Source organism: Mobula hypostoma, chromosome 6 (assembly GCF_963921235.1).
Source record: "Mobula hypostoma chromosome 6, sMobHyp1.1, whole genome shotgun sequence".
Classification (NCBI taxonomy): domain Eukaryota; kingdom Metazoa; phylum Chordata; class Chondrichthyes; order Myliobatiformes; family Myliobatidae; genus Mobula; species Mobula hypostoma.
In genome coordinates, this window is record NC_086102.1 from 108,300,043 (window position 1) to 108,317,403 (window position 17,361).

Below are 17,361 nucleotides of genomic sequence, written 5' to 3' on the forward strand. Positions count from 1 at the left end.
CAGTTGATTGGCAAAAGGGGTATGAGAGGATAACGGGACAGGAGGCCTAGGAAGAAAGAAAACGGGGAGGGGGGGAACCAGAGGATGGGCAAGGGGTATAGTGAGAGAGACAGAGGGAGAAAAAGGAGAGAGAGAAAAAGAATGTGTGTATATAAATAAATAACGGATGGGGTACAAGGGGGAGGTGGGGCATTAGCGGAAGTTTGAGAAGTCAGTGTTCTCATTGGCAAGTGTGGGAGATGTAGGTTTGTTTGCACCATTTCAGAGAAGCTTGGATAAATGCATGGATGGAAAGCGTATGGTTTTTAATGCACTTTGTATTGAATTGTTCCCTATGAACAGCAGTGCAGGACAAGTTATTCAATGTTCCTTGGTGCATTGACAGTAATAAATCAATACACTTACAGTCCAAAGGTGCTGGTCCCATCCCATGAACCATCCAGTAAACGTTGGGGGCTCAAAGCCTTGTTTGATAATGAGAATCGGGGTTCCAAGGTCTCGGTTGCTCGGGTGGCTGTTGAGGTATTCCTGTGCAAGATCAATTGCATTTTTCTTCTCTGTTTCATTGGCCCCTTTACCAATCCACAGGAAAATCTGCCAAAAAAGGCAAAAAGAGAACAATTAACCTCTGCTGACCCAAAATGTCAACTGCCCATTCTCCTCCACAGACGCCATTGTGTTCCATTTGTGTGTGTTTCTCCAGATGTCCTGTGACTGTAGTTTCTTGTCTCTCCAACCTCTGGTGACATACCCTCAGTGGCCACTTTATTAGGTACACTTGTGTGTTAATGCAAGTGTCTAATCAGCCAATCGTGTGGCAGCAACTTATTGCATAAGAGCATGCAGACATGGTTAAGAGGATCAGATATTGTTCTGACAAAATATCAGAATAGAGAAGAAATATGATCCAAGTGACTTTGACTGTGGAATGATAGTTGGTGCCAGATGGGGCGGTTTGAGTATTTCAGAAACTGCTGATCTCCTGGGATTTCCACACATGACAGTCTTTAGACATAAAAACATCCAGTGAGCAGAGGTTCTGTGGGTCAGAGGTGAATTGCCTGACTGGTTCAAGCTGACAGGAAAGTGACAGTAACTCAAATAACCACACATTACAACAGTAATGACAGTGACTCAAATAACCACACATTACAACAGTGGTGTGCAGAAGAGCAACTCTAAATACACAACATGTCAAATCTTGAAGTGGATGAGCAGGTTCCACTCCTGTGGCCACATTATTAGGTCAGAATGGCCTAGCTGGGATGAATGGTACCTTGCATTTTATATCCCACCGGCCAAGTCCTCTTGTATTACATTTTGTATTACAGCCGATCATATTCATGAAGGTCATGGAGATACAAGGGACCACAGATGCTGGAATCTGGAGCAAAAATCAAACTGCTGGAAGAACACAAATGTATTGAGTGAAGACCCTCCACTTGCGCTGATAAAGGGTCTCAATCAGAAGCATTCCCCACCATAGATAATGCCTGACCTGCTGGGTTCCTCCAGTGGTTTATAAAGATTAGGTTTACTTGCCATATATACATTGAAACATGGCCTGAATGTGTCATTTGCATCAACAATGAACATAGTTCGAGGATGTGCTGGAGAGAGCCCACAAGAATCACCACTCTTCCAGTGCTAATACAGCATGGCCACAACTTACTAACCCGAACCCTGAGGTCTTTGTAAAGTGTGTGTCGGGGTGGAGGTGGCTGGAAACTGGAGAACCAAGAGGAAACTGACATTGTCAGGGGAAAACATACAACTGTTTATGACAGGCAATGGTGGGATTGCATTCAAGTTGCTAGTGCTATAATGGTGTTACACTAACAACTACACTGCCATACTACCCGCTTTTCACTCAAGAAGATCACAGCTGATTAGTGTGTTGAATCTGTGGTTCTATAGCCTTTCATGTCTACCCAAAATCTACCAATTCACCGTAACAATCTGCTACAGGATTGAGCAGCATCGGTGGGGTAGCACAGACACTATTACAGCTCAGGGCATTGGAGTTTGGACTTCAATTCCAGTGTCCTCTGTAAGACAATTTGTATGTTCTGTGTATGCGGGGATTTCCTCTGGGTGCTCTGGTTTCTTCCCACAGCCCAAAGACACACCTGTTAGTAGGTTAGCTGGTCATTATAAATTGCCCTCTGATTAGGCGAGGGTTAAAAAGGTGGGTTGCTAGGTAGTGCGCCTGATGGGCCAGAAGGGCCTATTTTGTGCTGTATCTCAGAATAAATAAACATAAAATGAACTGCCGATATTTTGGGTCAAAATGTCAACAATTCCTCCCACTCCACAGATGCTTCTAAATCTGCTGAGTTCCTCCAGCAGATTATTTGTTGCTTCATATTCCAGCACCTGCAGTCTCTTGTGTCCCAACCAATCCATTGCATGAAGTAGATGGAGAAAGGACATATGACTCCTGCACACATTACAATAAAATATTCTGATACTGGAGATTCTGGTATCAAATTTCTAAAGCCAAATGTCAAGAAACTGCTGGACTAATCCAGGATTTGAGAGTTGTTTGGAATGTGCTTATGAATTTTCTTTGCCACATATACCTGATCCCAGGTGTCCAGAAGCATGACATCATCGTCATCAAGGTCATCTTGGGTGAAGTCAGCAATTTCCGTGGCAATGAATCGCCCAGTCTGGTTGGAGCATTCAAAGAGGCGGGGACTGACATCCTGGTACTCATCTTTTAACCTGCGCCAGGAAGAGTAAACTCAATTTTAGTGGTAAGAATCCTTCAGCTCCCTTTTCTCTCAAAACATTCCGGACCAGCCTACATGGTTCTACCCTGGATCACCACTGTCCTGTCTTATTTATTTTTTCTCAACTCAGGCTGGTAAAACCTGATGTATGGACATAGCCAAGCACACTAATTTCCCAATTGCTAGGTGCTTTCAGACTATTTTAATGGTGTTTAGTCTTGTGGTTTTCTGGAGATTTACATAAATATTGCTGTATAGGCCTATTGTTTAATGCTATTGTGTCGTGACATTGGGATGGTTCCAGAGCTAGATATTACTATTGGGACAATGGATACTCTTTTCATGTTCCATAGTCTTTCAATTTCCTCTTTTAATTCAGCATCTTTCTGGTATTTTTCACTTGTTGATTTCTGTATGTTATGTGCATTTGGAATGGCTATATCTATTAAGTAAGTTGCTCTTGCTTCTTTATTCTGTAATATTGTATCCAGATTCTTGTTATAAATGGCCCTAATGAATGTCTTAGAGATCAGTGAAGCTGTGGAATTCTCTGCCCGGGGAAGCAGTAGAGGCTACCTCATTAAATATATTTAAGCTGCAGTTAGATAGATTTTTGTATTAGTGGGCCCTGGGGAAAAGACAGGTAGGTGGAGCTGAGTAAATGACCTTATTGAATGGCGGAGCAGACTCGATGAGTTAGATGGCCGACTCCTGCTCCTATTTCTTATGTTATTTCTTGTGAGGGGTATTCTACGGGTTTTCTTCGCCTCACTGTCAAGGAGGAAAGAAGTTGAGAAGAAATAAAGTGAGCCAGCTAAAGGTGGCAAGACATGGGGGGGGGGTGCAGATTTCAAGGTGGGAACAGTGTAGTGACACACCTTTAGTAAAATGATCCAGGTTTGACCTTAACCCAGCAATGTCTGTACAGAATATGTATGTTTTTCATTTGGTCTTCTCCCGTGGGTCTGTATCCTATGGGCATGCTGGTTGGTGAGTTAATAGGCAACTGAAAGTTGCCCCAAAGGCCAGGATCACTGGTCAGATCTGTGGGAAGTTGGTGAAAATATGGACAGAAGTGGTTGCCAGGAAAGGGAATGGAGAATGGGATTGCTCTGTAAACCATCATAGATGAGATGGGCCAAATATCCCCTTCTACATTGTATGGAAGTGTGTGGGAGGCATGAGGAAGGGGAATATAAAGAAATGATGCAGTTAAAGTTGAGTGTTCATGTGCATATGCCAAGACCAGTCAGAAGTGATTTAAAGAATGTTGCCAGGACTAGCCAGAATTAGAGAGAAGCTGGCCAAGCCAGGTTTTTAATCCTTGGAACACAAGGGAATGAGGGGCGACCTCATAGGAATGTTTAAACAATGAAAGGCATAGATAAGGTGGATGGTAACAGTTTTTTCCCCAGGGCAGGAGAGACCTAAATTAAAGGGCATAGTTCAGGGTGAGAGGGGAGAGATTTAAGAGAGAACTGAGGGGCAAATTTTTCACATGGGGGCCAATAAGTATATAGAACGAGCTCCCAGAGGAAATGGCTGAGGTTGGTACAATAATATCATTTAAGAGGCACTTGTATAGGTTCTTATCTCCTTGGATAAGAATGCAGGAAATTAGGACTAGCTGGGTGGGTGAAGTGGTCATCATGGACTAGTTGGAGGGAAGGGTCTGAAATCCAAGCCGTATTGCTCTGTGATGAGGTGGTTAAGAAGGTATATGGTGCATTGGTCTTCATTAGTTGGGGGATTGAGTCCAAGAGCCATGAGGCAATGTTGCAGCTCTATAAAACTCTGGTTAGACTTCACTTAGAATATTGTGTTCAGCTCTAGTTATAAAAAGAATGTGGAAGCTTTAGAGGAGAATTACCAGGATGCTGCCTGGATTAGAGATCATGTCTTATCAGGAAAGGCTGAGAAAACTATGACCTTTGTCTTTGGAGTGACAGAAGACGAGAGGTGACTTAATAGAGGTGTACAAGATGACAAGAGGCATAGATAGAGTAAGGGTAGAAGTGGTGAATAATGGGGCAAAATTTTAAGGAGATTGTAGGAAAATATGGGGGGACGTCAGAGGTAGGTATGTAGGGTAATGTAATTGGTGGAAATGTACATAATTTACAACCACTGACATCTAAGAGGCCGGTCTGACATGATAACGTAATTATGTAAAATGCTTTTACCGTGCTATCCCTTCAGTGTTTGGAGTAAAATAAAACAGTTATTACAACTTTTCTTAAACATAAAATGCCTCATGCCACTTTATTTGTGAAAACCTACATTGGTGACCACAATGCTCTCAGATGATTCCAGAGTTATTGAACATGTCAATCAAAGTAGTCGCTTTGAAACTGCCAGAGTTTTGGGAGCAAAATGCCGTTGCTTGGTTCATACAGGCCAAGGCCCAATTTGCTCTGCGAGAAATCTGTGCCAACAACACCAAATTTTACTATGTGATAGCGTTGCTCAGCAATTCCACGGCTGCAAGAGTGGTGAGTCTACTAGAACACCCGTCTGAACACGATAAATACCAATCGCTGAAAACTCAGGTTTTCCAGACTTTTGGACTATCGGAGTCTGAGCGCGCCTAACAGTTGCTCTCTTTGCCCGGTCTCACTGATGCTATGCTGTCAGGGCTAATGGACCACATGCTGTCTCTCCTGGGAAATCACCACCCTTGTTATATTTTTAAAGAACTCCTCATGCAGAAAATGCCAGATCAAGTTCACATAGTCCTTGCTATGCACCTGTGTAAGACTACAGGGAGCTTGCTAAAATGGTTGATAGTCTACACTCAGCCAGGCAGAGGCGCATCATTCCTTCTCCTTTCCCTGTCTCAATAAGCCCGGCCAACAAGTACCACAACATAAGGACACCTGCAGCTGCAAAACAGACAATGCCGGGGCTGTGTTTTTACCGCACTCGCTTTGGTATGAACACTCGCAAGTGCCTTGCAGCTTTGACAGTGCCAGCATATCGGGAATTCAGAGGTCTGTGAACACAGTGGGTTCCAGCTGCCAGGGTCATCTACTGTTCATTACGGACACTCTCTCAGGGAGATGCTTCTTGTGTGACACAGGTGCTCAAGTGAGTGTGCTGCCAGCATCTCCTACTGACTAGAAGTGAAGAAACCACACGGGAGCCCACCAACGGCAACAGGATCCAGACTTATGGGACATGACGGGTGACACTCTGCTTCAGTGGGCAACGTTACACGTGGGACTTCGTCCTGGCTAAAGTGGCTAGACCTCTGCTTGGTGCATGTTTCCTGTGCGCCCAATTCTGTTAGTCGATCTTAAGAACTGCCGGCTTGTGGACATTAATGAGTTTGGGTTGTTACCCTATTTAACAGTAAGTTCCCCACAATGACTCTGTCTAGTGCATGCACCACCCCATGTGAGCTTACTCGACTGCTGGGTGAATTCCCAGACATCACCAAGCCCACATTCTCCACTACAGTCACAAAACATGGGGTTGAGCACCACAACTGGCCTGCCAGTCCATGACTATGCACGTAGACTGGACCCCGAAAAGCTGGCAACCGCAAAGGCTGAGTTTGCCATCATCGAAAGACTTGGCATTGTACGCCGGTTGAACAGCCCCTAGGCTTTGCCCCTCCATATGGTTCCTTAGTCCGATGGTGGTTGCCTCCCATGTGGTGATTACCGACACCTCAATGAGGTCATCACCCCCCAATCGTTATCTGGACCCACACATCCAAGACTTTTTGGCATGTTTAGTCAGAAAGTTAATTTTTCCTAAAGTCAACTTAGTTAGGGGCTACCATCAGGTGCTTGTGTGCTCAGAGGACATTCTCAAAACAGCTGTGATAACCCCATTTAGCCTCTTTGACTTTCTGTGCATGCCATTGGGGCTGAAAAGTACAGCACAGACATTCCAATGACTGATGGACTCTGTATTAAAAGACTTAGATTTTCTTTTTGTTTACCTGCATGACATACTTGTCGCCAGTGCATCCAAATCCAAACACGTATCTCATCTCCGCACACTTTTCGAGTGCTCTAGCCAACATGGGTTGATTATTAACCCTGCTAAGTGCCAGTTTATATTGTCGACCATTGATTTTCTTGACCATTGCATCTCGACAGAAGGTGTGAAACCCCTTCCATCAAAAATGGCCACTATTATGGATTTCCCACTGCCCTGCACTACTAAAAAACTACATGAGTTTTCAGGCATGGTGAATTTGTCTCACCGCTTCATTCTGCGAGCTGCTGAAGTTCTACTCCCCCTGTATAGTGCGCTTAAAGGCAAAACCCCTAATCACATGCTTCACTGGTCAGCAGACATGACCAGGGCAGCTGATGATACCAAACGAGTTCTTTCTAATGCGACCCTACTGGCACACCCGTTCCCCAACGCACCTACAGCAATTCCTACTGATGCCTCAGACTATGCTGTGGGTGCTGTACAAGAACAGTTAGACAGAGGCGTGTGGCAAGTCTTGCCTCCTTCAGCCAGCGGCTCCGCCCCACCCGAAAGGAAGTTCAGCACATTTGACCGTGAGCTTCTTGGTCTTTACCTGGCTGTCTGCCATTTTCATTTTCTTCTAGAGGGTCAACAATCTCACAGCATTCATTGATCACAAACCCCTCATACGACATATCATGGGGGAAAATAATCCCATGGGTCTCATGGCCAGTCATCGAGGCTATACACATAGGGGTCGACTATGCTGGCACGGTAGCCAACCAAGATACTGATACTGACCCAGAGGTCCAGGCTTACCAAACAACAATCATGGGCCTGTGGTCAGCTGACTTTAAGTTCGGGGAAGCTGGGGTTTCTCTCCTGTGCAATGTCTCAACCGTCGCCCTCAGCCCATACAGGCAAACCTGAGGCAGACTGTTTTTGACTCCATACATGGCTTCTCGTACTTGAGCTGGGTGGTCTCACAGAAAATGGTTGCACTGAGGTTTTGTGGCACTGCCTCAGAAAGGACATGCGTGATTGGACTGCATCCTGTGTGGGGTGCCAGTGGGCAAAAACTAAGCGTCACATCCAGGAGTCATTGACACCTTTTGTGGTCCCCGAGCGACGGTTTGGCCATGTCAATGTGGACCCTGTTGGCACTCCTCCGCAGTTTCATGCATGGTGGACTGTACCGCCAGGTGGCCAGAGGACGTTCCTCTGGCATCGACGACAGCCTCAGACGTGGCTCGGGCGTTCATCAGCACCTGAGTTGCTTGGTTTGGCACCCCGTCTGATATTTCCTCTGACCGTGGTCCCCAATTCATTTCAGACCTCCGGGCTGCGATGGATGCATTAGACTATGTCACAACATAGTGTATCACCTGCACTCCAATGGCCTATGTGAGCGGTTTTACCGCTCCTTAAAGGCTGCTCTGAGGGCTTCCCTGACCGATGAGTGTAGGCATGATCGTCCCTAAGGGTCCTGCTGGGGTTCAGAACTGCTCCAAAAGAGCATCTGCAGCTGTCCATGGCAGAGTTGGTATACTGGCAGCTGTTACGAGTGCTAGGTGATTTTATTCCTGATGCTACAACAGCCTTGTCAGCCTCACAACAGTGTTCCACTCTCCTCAGTAAACTCAATTCCTTTGCACCTATTCCTACCTCCCATCATGGCACACAGCACTTTTGGGTTCCTGTTGACCTGTAATCTGCCTTGTTTGTTTTCGTCCACCATGACGCACACCAACATCTCTTTAGGCCCCTTTACGATGGCCCATTGGAACGGAGAGAAAGGACTTCTATCATAGATAAGATGGGTAAACCTGAATCCATTTTGGTAAGCCACCTTAAACTGGCCCACCAAGATTTGGAGGATTCCGCTGCCATTCCCCTGGCATTGCAATGTGACCATAAGTGTATCAACACCCCTCTGGACAAGCCAGAGGCACCTGCTGTTCCTTCAACCATGGAATACAGGACCCAAGCCAGGAGGCTCGTCTGAGATCCGGACAGGCTCTCAATGCTGGTTTTAGTGAATTCTTGAAGGGCTTGTGTAAGGAATTGTAACTGGTGCAAATGTACGTAATTCACAACCACCAACGTTGAGTTGGAGTTTCACTTTGAGAGGCTGGTCGGATGTGTGACGTTATTCTGTAAAGTTCTTTGTGTTCAGTGTTTGGAGTACAATAAATGAGTTGTTACTGCTTTTCTTAAGTATAGAACGCCTCACGCCATTTTATTTGCGAAAACCTACAGGTGTTTTACACACAGAGTGGTGGGTGCATAGAACATGCAACCGGGGCGGTGGTAGAGGCAGGTACATTAGAGACATTTTAGATTGGCACGTGAATGACAGAAAATGAAAAGCTACATGGAAGGGAATGGTTAAATTGATCTTAGAGTAGGTTAAAAGTTTGGCACAACATTGTGTACTGTGCTGTAATGTTGTATGTTTTATGTTCTATGACTATCAGGGAGGGAGGAGAAGATGGCGGCGCGACACCACGCGCGGCCGTTCCGAATGAATACCGATTATGTGTAACTAGGGGCCGTGCACAATCAGGATTTGATGGAGACAGCCGTGAGAAGCGCAGAGGAACATCTGGAGAAACTTCTGAAATGCCCGCTTCGCTGCCGCTGCTACTGTGCGACCGAGAATCTCCGGAGGGGAACGCCCCAAATCCTTGGCTTTGCCTATTGCCTGTTGCCGGGGCCGGGGTCGAAGTGCTCGGCAGAGATGGTGCTCGGTGCTCGGTGTCGAATAGGTAGTCGGAGTCTCGGAGTTTTCGGACGGACTCGGAGCCGGACTGTGGTCGGATGCTTCCAGGATGCTGCATCGGCAAGTTGGCAGCGCTGGGGGTTTACCGTCTGCGTGAGATGATGGGACTTTCGAGAGACTTTGAGACTTACACTGTGCCATGGTCTTTTCTTATCAAATTACAGTATTGCTTTGCACTGTTGTAACTATATGTTATAATTCTGTGGTTTTTGTTAGTTTTTATGTCGGTTTGTCATGTGTTTTTTGTGATATCATTCTGGAAAACACTTTATCATTTCTTAATGCATGCATTACTAAATGACAATAAAAGGGGACTGCGTGTCCTTATAATCATTATATCAGAGAGCCTTGTCTCCTGTGATCTTCTAGCTTCTTGCTATTGGACCTAGACCTCACACTAAACAAGAACTTGTGGTAGCCAGTATACTACGGCTACCACATATTAAAAGAATTCACATACAGCTATCTTCTGTTCTACAAAGAACGGCGTGGAAGTAAATAATCCTCAATCCCAAGGGCTGTCCATGAAAATGAAGCTCATACCTCTTACTGCTGGCGTATGGACCTTTTCCTCCGAGGATTACCCAAAACTCAGCGGGCTCCTGGCCTTCATATACGTTCTGCTTGTCTTTCTTGGAGATGATGGCAACCACATTTTTGGCTACTTCTCTCTCATCACCGCTGCAGCCCTGTAACAGGAGCAGAGAGTTTATAGGAACCCTGTAGAGACAACTTTTTATATTCAAATCAGAATCAGGCTTAATATTATGGATATACTTTATGCTGTGAAAGTTGTTGTTTTGTGGCAGCAGTACAGTGCAAGGCATAAAATATATTGTACTATAGATTACAATTTTATATACACATACATTTTTTTATTTACATGGTGCCAAAAAAGAGCAAAAATAGTGAAGCGGTGTTCATAGTTTCCAGGACTGTTCAGTAATCTGATGGTGGATAGCAAAAGAATTGCAAATCATATACATTTGGAGTTTCTGCAGTTGCTGGAGATGCAATGTAACACACACAAGATGCTGGAGGAGCTCAGCAGATCAGACAGCATCTATGGAAAGGAATAAACAGTCGGCAGTTTGGGTTGAGACCCTTCATCGGGACCTGAAATGCTGACTCTTTCCCCCCCCTCATCCTTTCAATCTGCCCATCACCCACACATTCCCCCCGCCAGTTCCCCCTCCCATTGTCCCGTAGTGCACTGTCCTTTCCTATGGCCTCATCAAAGTCAGACCAAAGTTCAAAGTGTGCAGCCTTGGATTTAGAAGGTTATATGAGCAGTCGGCAAGACAAAATTTGTTACGACACTTGTCCATTAGACCATCAGGCCCCAAGACATAGGGGCAAAATGATGCCAATCCATCAAGGCTGATTTATTTTCCCTCTCAACCCCATTCTCCTGCCCTCTGTCTGCTCTTAGTGTCCCACCTTAGGAATGTACTGTACAACCCAGGAACATTTAAAATTGTCATTCTAATTGTAAATATCTAGGTACAATCCCAAGAAAACTTGTTTTGTTATTTGAATATTTAATCTAAACTAAGCATTGGTCTAACACTGCCAACTATGAATTAATTTTATTTCTTCTTGGTGTTCTTCGTCTCCCTCTTAAGACAACCTTTTGGGTTCAAAGATAACCAACTTCCTCTCCTGTTTTGTGGGTTCAGAGGTGGCCAATGAGGTCCATGTGGGAACAGTGAATCCCCCAATGGGGCATGGAGCAGGAGGTGGGTAGTTTGTGAGACAGTACCCTCCTTCCACCACATGCAAAAAGTCCGTGTACAAGGGGTGATGGATAAGTTCGTGGCCTAAGGTAGAAGGAAATGAGTTATACAGCTCTCGTTACATGCGCGTGTAGTTCAACTCTTTGAGTGATTATGCAGAAAGTTTGAAGTTAATAAATCATCTCCTTCTACCTTAGGCCACGAACTTATCAATCACCCCTGCTGTGGACCACTTTCTGGAGGTCCAAGACACCGACTTCTACAAAGAAGGGATCTGTATGCTCCACGACCGCTGGACTAAGTGCGTAAATGTAGGAAGGGACTATGTTGAGAAATAAATGCGCTAGGTTTGCTAAAATTGACTCCTTCTACCCTAGGCCACAAACTTATCAATCACCCTTCGTATGCTATCCCCAATGCTCCTTTTTCATGTTGAACAGTTGTGGACAAGAGGTTCCCAGGATAAAATAGGGATGTTGTATTTTCTGAGGCAGGCTTTGACCACATCCTTGAATTTTCCTCCTTTGTCCGCCAGGTAACCTCTTCCCCTGACCACTTGGGAACAAGTGTTTTTTGGGAGTCTACTGCTGTGGTGTTGCCTGCCCAAGTAAAGCTTGGAATGTCTGTTTGTTTGTTTATTTACTTATCTATCCATCTATATATTTATTTATTTACAATGACCAATTACCCTACTAATTAGTGCATCTTTGGACTGTGGGAGGAAACCGGAACATGCAAGAGAAACCCACATGGTTCACGGGGAGGACGTCCAAACGAATTGAACCCCGAACTCCAGAACGCCCCAATCTGTAATAGTGTTGCGTTGCCCGCTACGCTGTCACGGCACCTGGGGGAAAGACATTGATGATGGTATGCTTGTTGTTCCAGTGAGTTTGGGGGAATCTGCTGAAAGCACATGTTTGATGTTGGGGGGAGGGTGGGAGGACGAGGAAAGAAAGACTGGGACAGGAAGAATCTTGGATTATGCTGGCTGTTTTTCCATTGCAATGAGAAGTGTGGTGATCATACCTGAACTATATGTGGGGGATAAAAATGTATTTGCCCCTCCAATCCCCTTTAAACGTCCTTCCTTTTACCCTTTTAACAAAGCAATTAGCTTTATTTGTTGCATGTATATCAAAACATACAGTGAAATGCATCGTTTGCATCAACAACAATGATCAGTCAGCATGGACTCATGCTGAAGAGCCTATATCTGTGTAGATTTGCTCTATGATTCTGCCAGGATCCCAGACCATCCAGTCCAGACATTCCCACATTCTCCTTGCATTCCCAAACTTCAGCTCTTCCAAATTCCCACAATGCCCAAATCCTGGCATTCGCATTCAGATTAATTTTATTTGTCACACGTAGACCGAAACACACAGAGAAATGTATTGTTTGCTTCAAGGACCAGCGCAGTCCGAGAATGTGCTGGGGGCAGTCTGCAAGTGTTGCCATGCTTCCAGCGCCAATGTAGCATGCCGACAACTTACTAACCCTGACCCATACATCTTTCGAATATGAGAGCAAACCAGAGCACCCAGAGGAAACCCACGCGATCACAGCGAAAACATAAATGGGAATGGGAATATGCTGTCACCTACCTTAAACCTACAGTATATCCTTTTATTTTTGATATCCCTACCATTGGAAAGACTTTGACTATCTACCATATCTATGTCTCTCATAGCATTTATGTAACTCTATCAGTTCACCCCTCAGTTCCAGGGAAAACAAGTCCAGCCTATCCAGTCTCTCTCCATAATCAAAGTCCTCCATACAGGCACTTTCTCTAGCACAGCTACATCCTTAGTTCTGATGAAAAAATAATTGTAATGGAGGGAGTGCAAAGGAGATTTACCAGGGTTGCAGGGCTTGGCTCTGTTTCTCTTTCCACAAATACTACCTGACTTGCAGAGAATTTCCAGCATTTTCTGTATTTATTTCAGATTTCCAGCATCTGCACTATATTGATCTTTCAATCACATTCTTGTATCGTCATGAGCAAGTGTGCTGAAAAAGGACCGTAGCACCTTCAGAGATAGTCCTTTTGTTCAATTCCACACCGCGACCCCCCCCCCATCTCCTCATGAAAATTGAGTTAAACTGCTGAGAGGATCACCGGGGTCCCCCCCCCCCATCTATTTGTGACATTTACCAGGAGCGTTATAGATAAAGGGTCTGAACCCATGTTGAAGATCCTACCACCCAGTAAAGTGTTACACTAACTGCTACTCCACTGTGCAAATGGGACTAGCGTCATTGGGAATCATGGTTGGTATGGACGTGTTGGTGCGAGGGGCTTGTTTCCCTGATCTATGATTCTATGACAACCAATAAACAGCACAGAGAAAAGACCAAAGCAATTTCTAGCAAATAACTAAATACAGCATTAATCAATATATTTAACCAGGACCGGGAAAGAGGAGACTGAGGCATGGAAGGCTCCTCGCACCCTTTCTGACAACTTTCTACAGGAGCACCAAGTGTGTCCTGTCTGGCTACATCATTGTGTGGTACGAATGCTACAAGGCATCGGACCGCAGAACATTGCAGAGAAAAGTAAAATCCGCTGAGAGGGGTCACCGGGTTCTTCCTCCCACATGTTTGTGACATTTACCAGGGGCATTGTAGGTGAAGGGCCCGTAGCATTGTTGAGGATCCCTAACACTCATCCCACAATCTCTTTGACCCTCTACCGTCAGAAGGAGGTACGCACCATCAGGACTAGGACTGTCAGACTGGGGAACAGCTTCTTCCCTCAGGCTGTGAGACTAATGAATACCCTGCCACCACCGAGGTCGTGTCACTAGGACAGCAAGCTGTCCACTGTTTACCTGTACTGTGTACTCAAACATTCTGAATTATATTTTATGATAATATTTAGTTTTATGTGTAATATATGTTTTGTGGGTGCACAGTGGTCCAGAGAAATTTGTTTTGTTTGGTTGTATACATGTACAGTCAGATGACAATAAACTTAAAGTCATTTAAAGTTAAATTGGATAGCTATATAGACAGGAAAGGAATGGAGAGTTATGGGCTGAGTGCAGGTCGGTGAGACTAGATGAGAAAAAGAGTTCAGCACAGACTAGAAGGGCCGAGATGGCCTGTTTCCATGCTGTAATTGTTATATGGTTATAAACTTGAACATGAACTTGAACATGAACACATTCCTCAAGCAACACACAAATCACTGGAGGGATTCGACAGGTCAGGCAGCATCTGTGGAAGGAAATGGACAGTCAATGCTTTTGGTCAGGACCCTTCAGCGAGACTGAAAGGATAAAAAGGTTGAAGGGAAGGGGTGGAGCAAGAACTGGCAGATAGGGGAGGGAAGAGGACCTCTGTTTCTATTTCCACCCTTCCACCACCATCTGCCTTCTCCTCCTCACCTGGATCACCTGTCACTCCTGGCAGTTCTTGCTCCACCCCTTCCACTCATATTCTTATTGTGACGATCTGCCCCCTGTCTTTCAGATGCTGACCCCAAACATCATGAAGTGACTTCAACACAATCCTCCAGTACTTCTCAGGCAGAACCAGTTGGTAATGCTGAGGCTGGTCCGGAGGCGACGTGACCCAGTGTAGGATCTGGTTCCTCAACTCCAATCTGGTCCGTTCTCTCAGTAGTAGAGACATGGCAGAGTGTTTCATATTGTCTGCTTGGGCCATGTCCCCTTGCACAACTGCTGACCAGATGGTACCTATGCATGGGTCATCTCGCCACTGCCCCAGGACTCAATTCCGGAAACTGCTTTGACTTCAGAGCAGTCAGGATGCAGTAAGCTTGTGGAATGGTGTCATCCGAAGCTCCCAAATGATCTACCGCTCGATTCTGCCCTTGCCTTTCCTCTGCCTTCCCCATGATGAAAAACTGGCTTTGACTCCAGGGGCAGGAATGCTCTCCCACTCTCCGTCCCTGTCCAGCGCTCCATGCGTACGCCGGGACAACGCTTCGGCATCAATGTTCCGACTCCCCGACCGGTACTTCAGGCTGAAATCATAGGCAGACAATGTTGCCACCCACCAATGGCCTGTGGCATCCAGTTTCGCTGTCAGGATGTAAGTTAATGGGTTGTTGTCCATCCTCACCTCAAACTTGGCACCAAGTCACTTAGCTTATCCACCACAGCCTATTTCAATGCCAGGGACTCCAACTTGTGTGCGGGGTAGTTTCGCTCAGAGGCTGACAAATGCGATAGGTCTCAACCCTGTGCCCTGATCTAATACAAAACACCTCCTAAGCCATCTCTGCTGGCTTCTGTCTGCAGTGCATACGACAATCGGGGGTCTGGAAAAGACAATACAGATGCTTTCGTCAGCAGCTCCTTCAACAATTGAAAGGCCTCTTCACATTTCCTATCCAATCTTGCTCCTAAGGCCTCTGAGGGGCAAAGATAATCTTTACCATTCTCTCCTTTTGTCCTCCTCCCTTTGTTCCCCAAGGGAGGGTAACCTCACAGAAGCTGATTTAAAGGGTGACTGACTTTAGAGTAGTCCTTCACAGACCTTCGGTAGCACCCGCAGAACCCAAGGCGCTCACAGTCTGGGGCCTTGGCTATTTGGTCACCGCCTCTATCTTTGATGGATCTGTAGTTACTCCATTCTGTGAGACTATGTGCCCAACATAGTTGACCAACCTCTTGCAGAACCAGCACTTCTCCTGGGAAAGTTTTAACCCTTCAGCTTTCAGATGGCCCAGCGCCTTCAGCAGCCTCACTTCATGAACCTCCAAGATGGGCCCAAACACTATGAGATCATCTAGGTACACAAACACCTCAAGCAAGTTCGTATCCCTCACCATTTTCTCCATGACACACTGGAAGATCACAGGGTCTCCTGATATGCCCTGGGGAATCCTTTCAAACAGGAAGAATCCCAGTGGACATATAAATGCTGTTTTCTCTTTGTCAGCCCCACTCATGGGGATTTGGTAATACCCACTCCTCAAATCCAGCACACTGAACCACTTCGCACCACTCAGACAGGCCAGCGCATCCTCGATTCTCAGGACCGTATACTGGTTGGTACGCCTGTCCAGAGTCTGATACTCCAGAGGGTGTGGCAAGTGCTCTTGGAACAAACTCGTCGGGAGAAAAGACATCTTCCAACTTCAACATCTTCCCTATCAACCTCTTCTTCCTCCCTCCAGGTACCAGGGTTGAATGACTCGGCAATCGACTTTCTCCTTTTCAGACAGAGTTTCTCCCCGGCTTGTTTCACAGGGATACTCGACATTACCGTCACCGGAAAGAGATGTGCCTCTCCGGTGTTCCTGACACTCACTGTTATTCTATTCACCTGCACAACCGCGGGCCTCTCATTTGGGGCCTCACCAGTACCCCAGCAGGTAAGCATGACTCCTCTTCATGGTCTTCTGGAACATCCACCAGGAGGGCCTCGGTCTCAGGCATTCCGGGAAATTTGGGGTTTCCCGTCACTCTAGCTACTTCCCCGGGCTGTAACATGACTTGTTTTGACCGGGTGAACCACACAGACCCTCGTTTATGCTCATCATCTGGCCCAGTGAGGTCACACACTTCCTCAAAAGCAGCTCGGAACGCAGGGTGAATGGACAATGTCTTCAGAAAGCTCTCTTCAACTCCCTCCTTGCAGGCTCCCACTATTTCCTCATAATTCTCCCGGCGAGAATTGAAGCTTTGCCCTTCTCGACCGGGTCCAGACAAACCAGCACCTAATGTATCAAGGACCTCAGCTATTCCCAACTCTGCCTCCGAAAACTCCAGCTTCAATGACAAGTAACCATCGTACAGATAGTCACCTGTACTAAGACCCCAGATCTCTAGCGCATTGAGCGGCTTCAATAGTAAATGTGTCAAATGCTGGTTGTAAAATGAACGGTACAGCAGAGTAACATGAGAGCCTGTGTCAAGTATGGCTCTAACATAAATACCCTCGATCCGTAGTGATACAATGGAGCTTGGCCCCACTAAGGCTTCAGGAATAGGGTTTTTTGCTTTGGGGTATTCCTTGATATATTGCCAAGAATGAGTTCCCTCCGAGATGCCAGGACATTGCCTCACTGGGTCTCTCCTAAGTTTCCCAATGTCTCTCTCCATTTAGGTACCCGGAGGCTCACTCTCTGAAGGCTTTCCCAGCCTTGACACTCCTGTCTGAAGTGTCTTTCTTCCCCACAGTTATAGCAGACGAT

At 45.9% G+C, this 17,361-nt stretch overlaps 1 protein-coding gene across 1 annotated transcript in view; it reads right to left on the reverse strand.

Moving 5' to 3' along the window:
- LOC134348280 (villin-1-like) overlaps positions 1 to 17,361 on the reverse strand; it is a 91,521-nt gene that overhangs the window by 16,899 nt on the left and 57,261 nt on the right. Inside the window, exons 15-17 of the mRNA XM_063051416.1 lie at positions 9,991 to 10,136; positions 2,583 to 2,727; positions 406 to 594 (exon numbers count right to left, since the gene is read on the reverse strand). Of these exons, the coding sequence (XP_062907486.1) occupies positions 406 to 594; positions 2,583 to 2,727; positions 9,991 to 10,136 (480 nt within the window). The remainder of the gene's footprint in view (positions 1 to 405; positions 595 to 2,582; positions 2,728 to 9,990; positions 10,137 to 17,361) is intronic.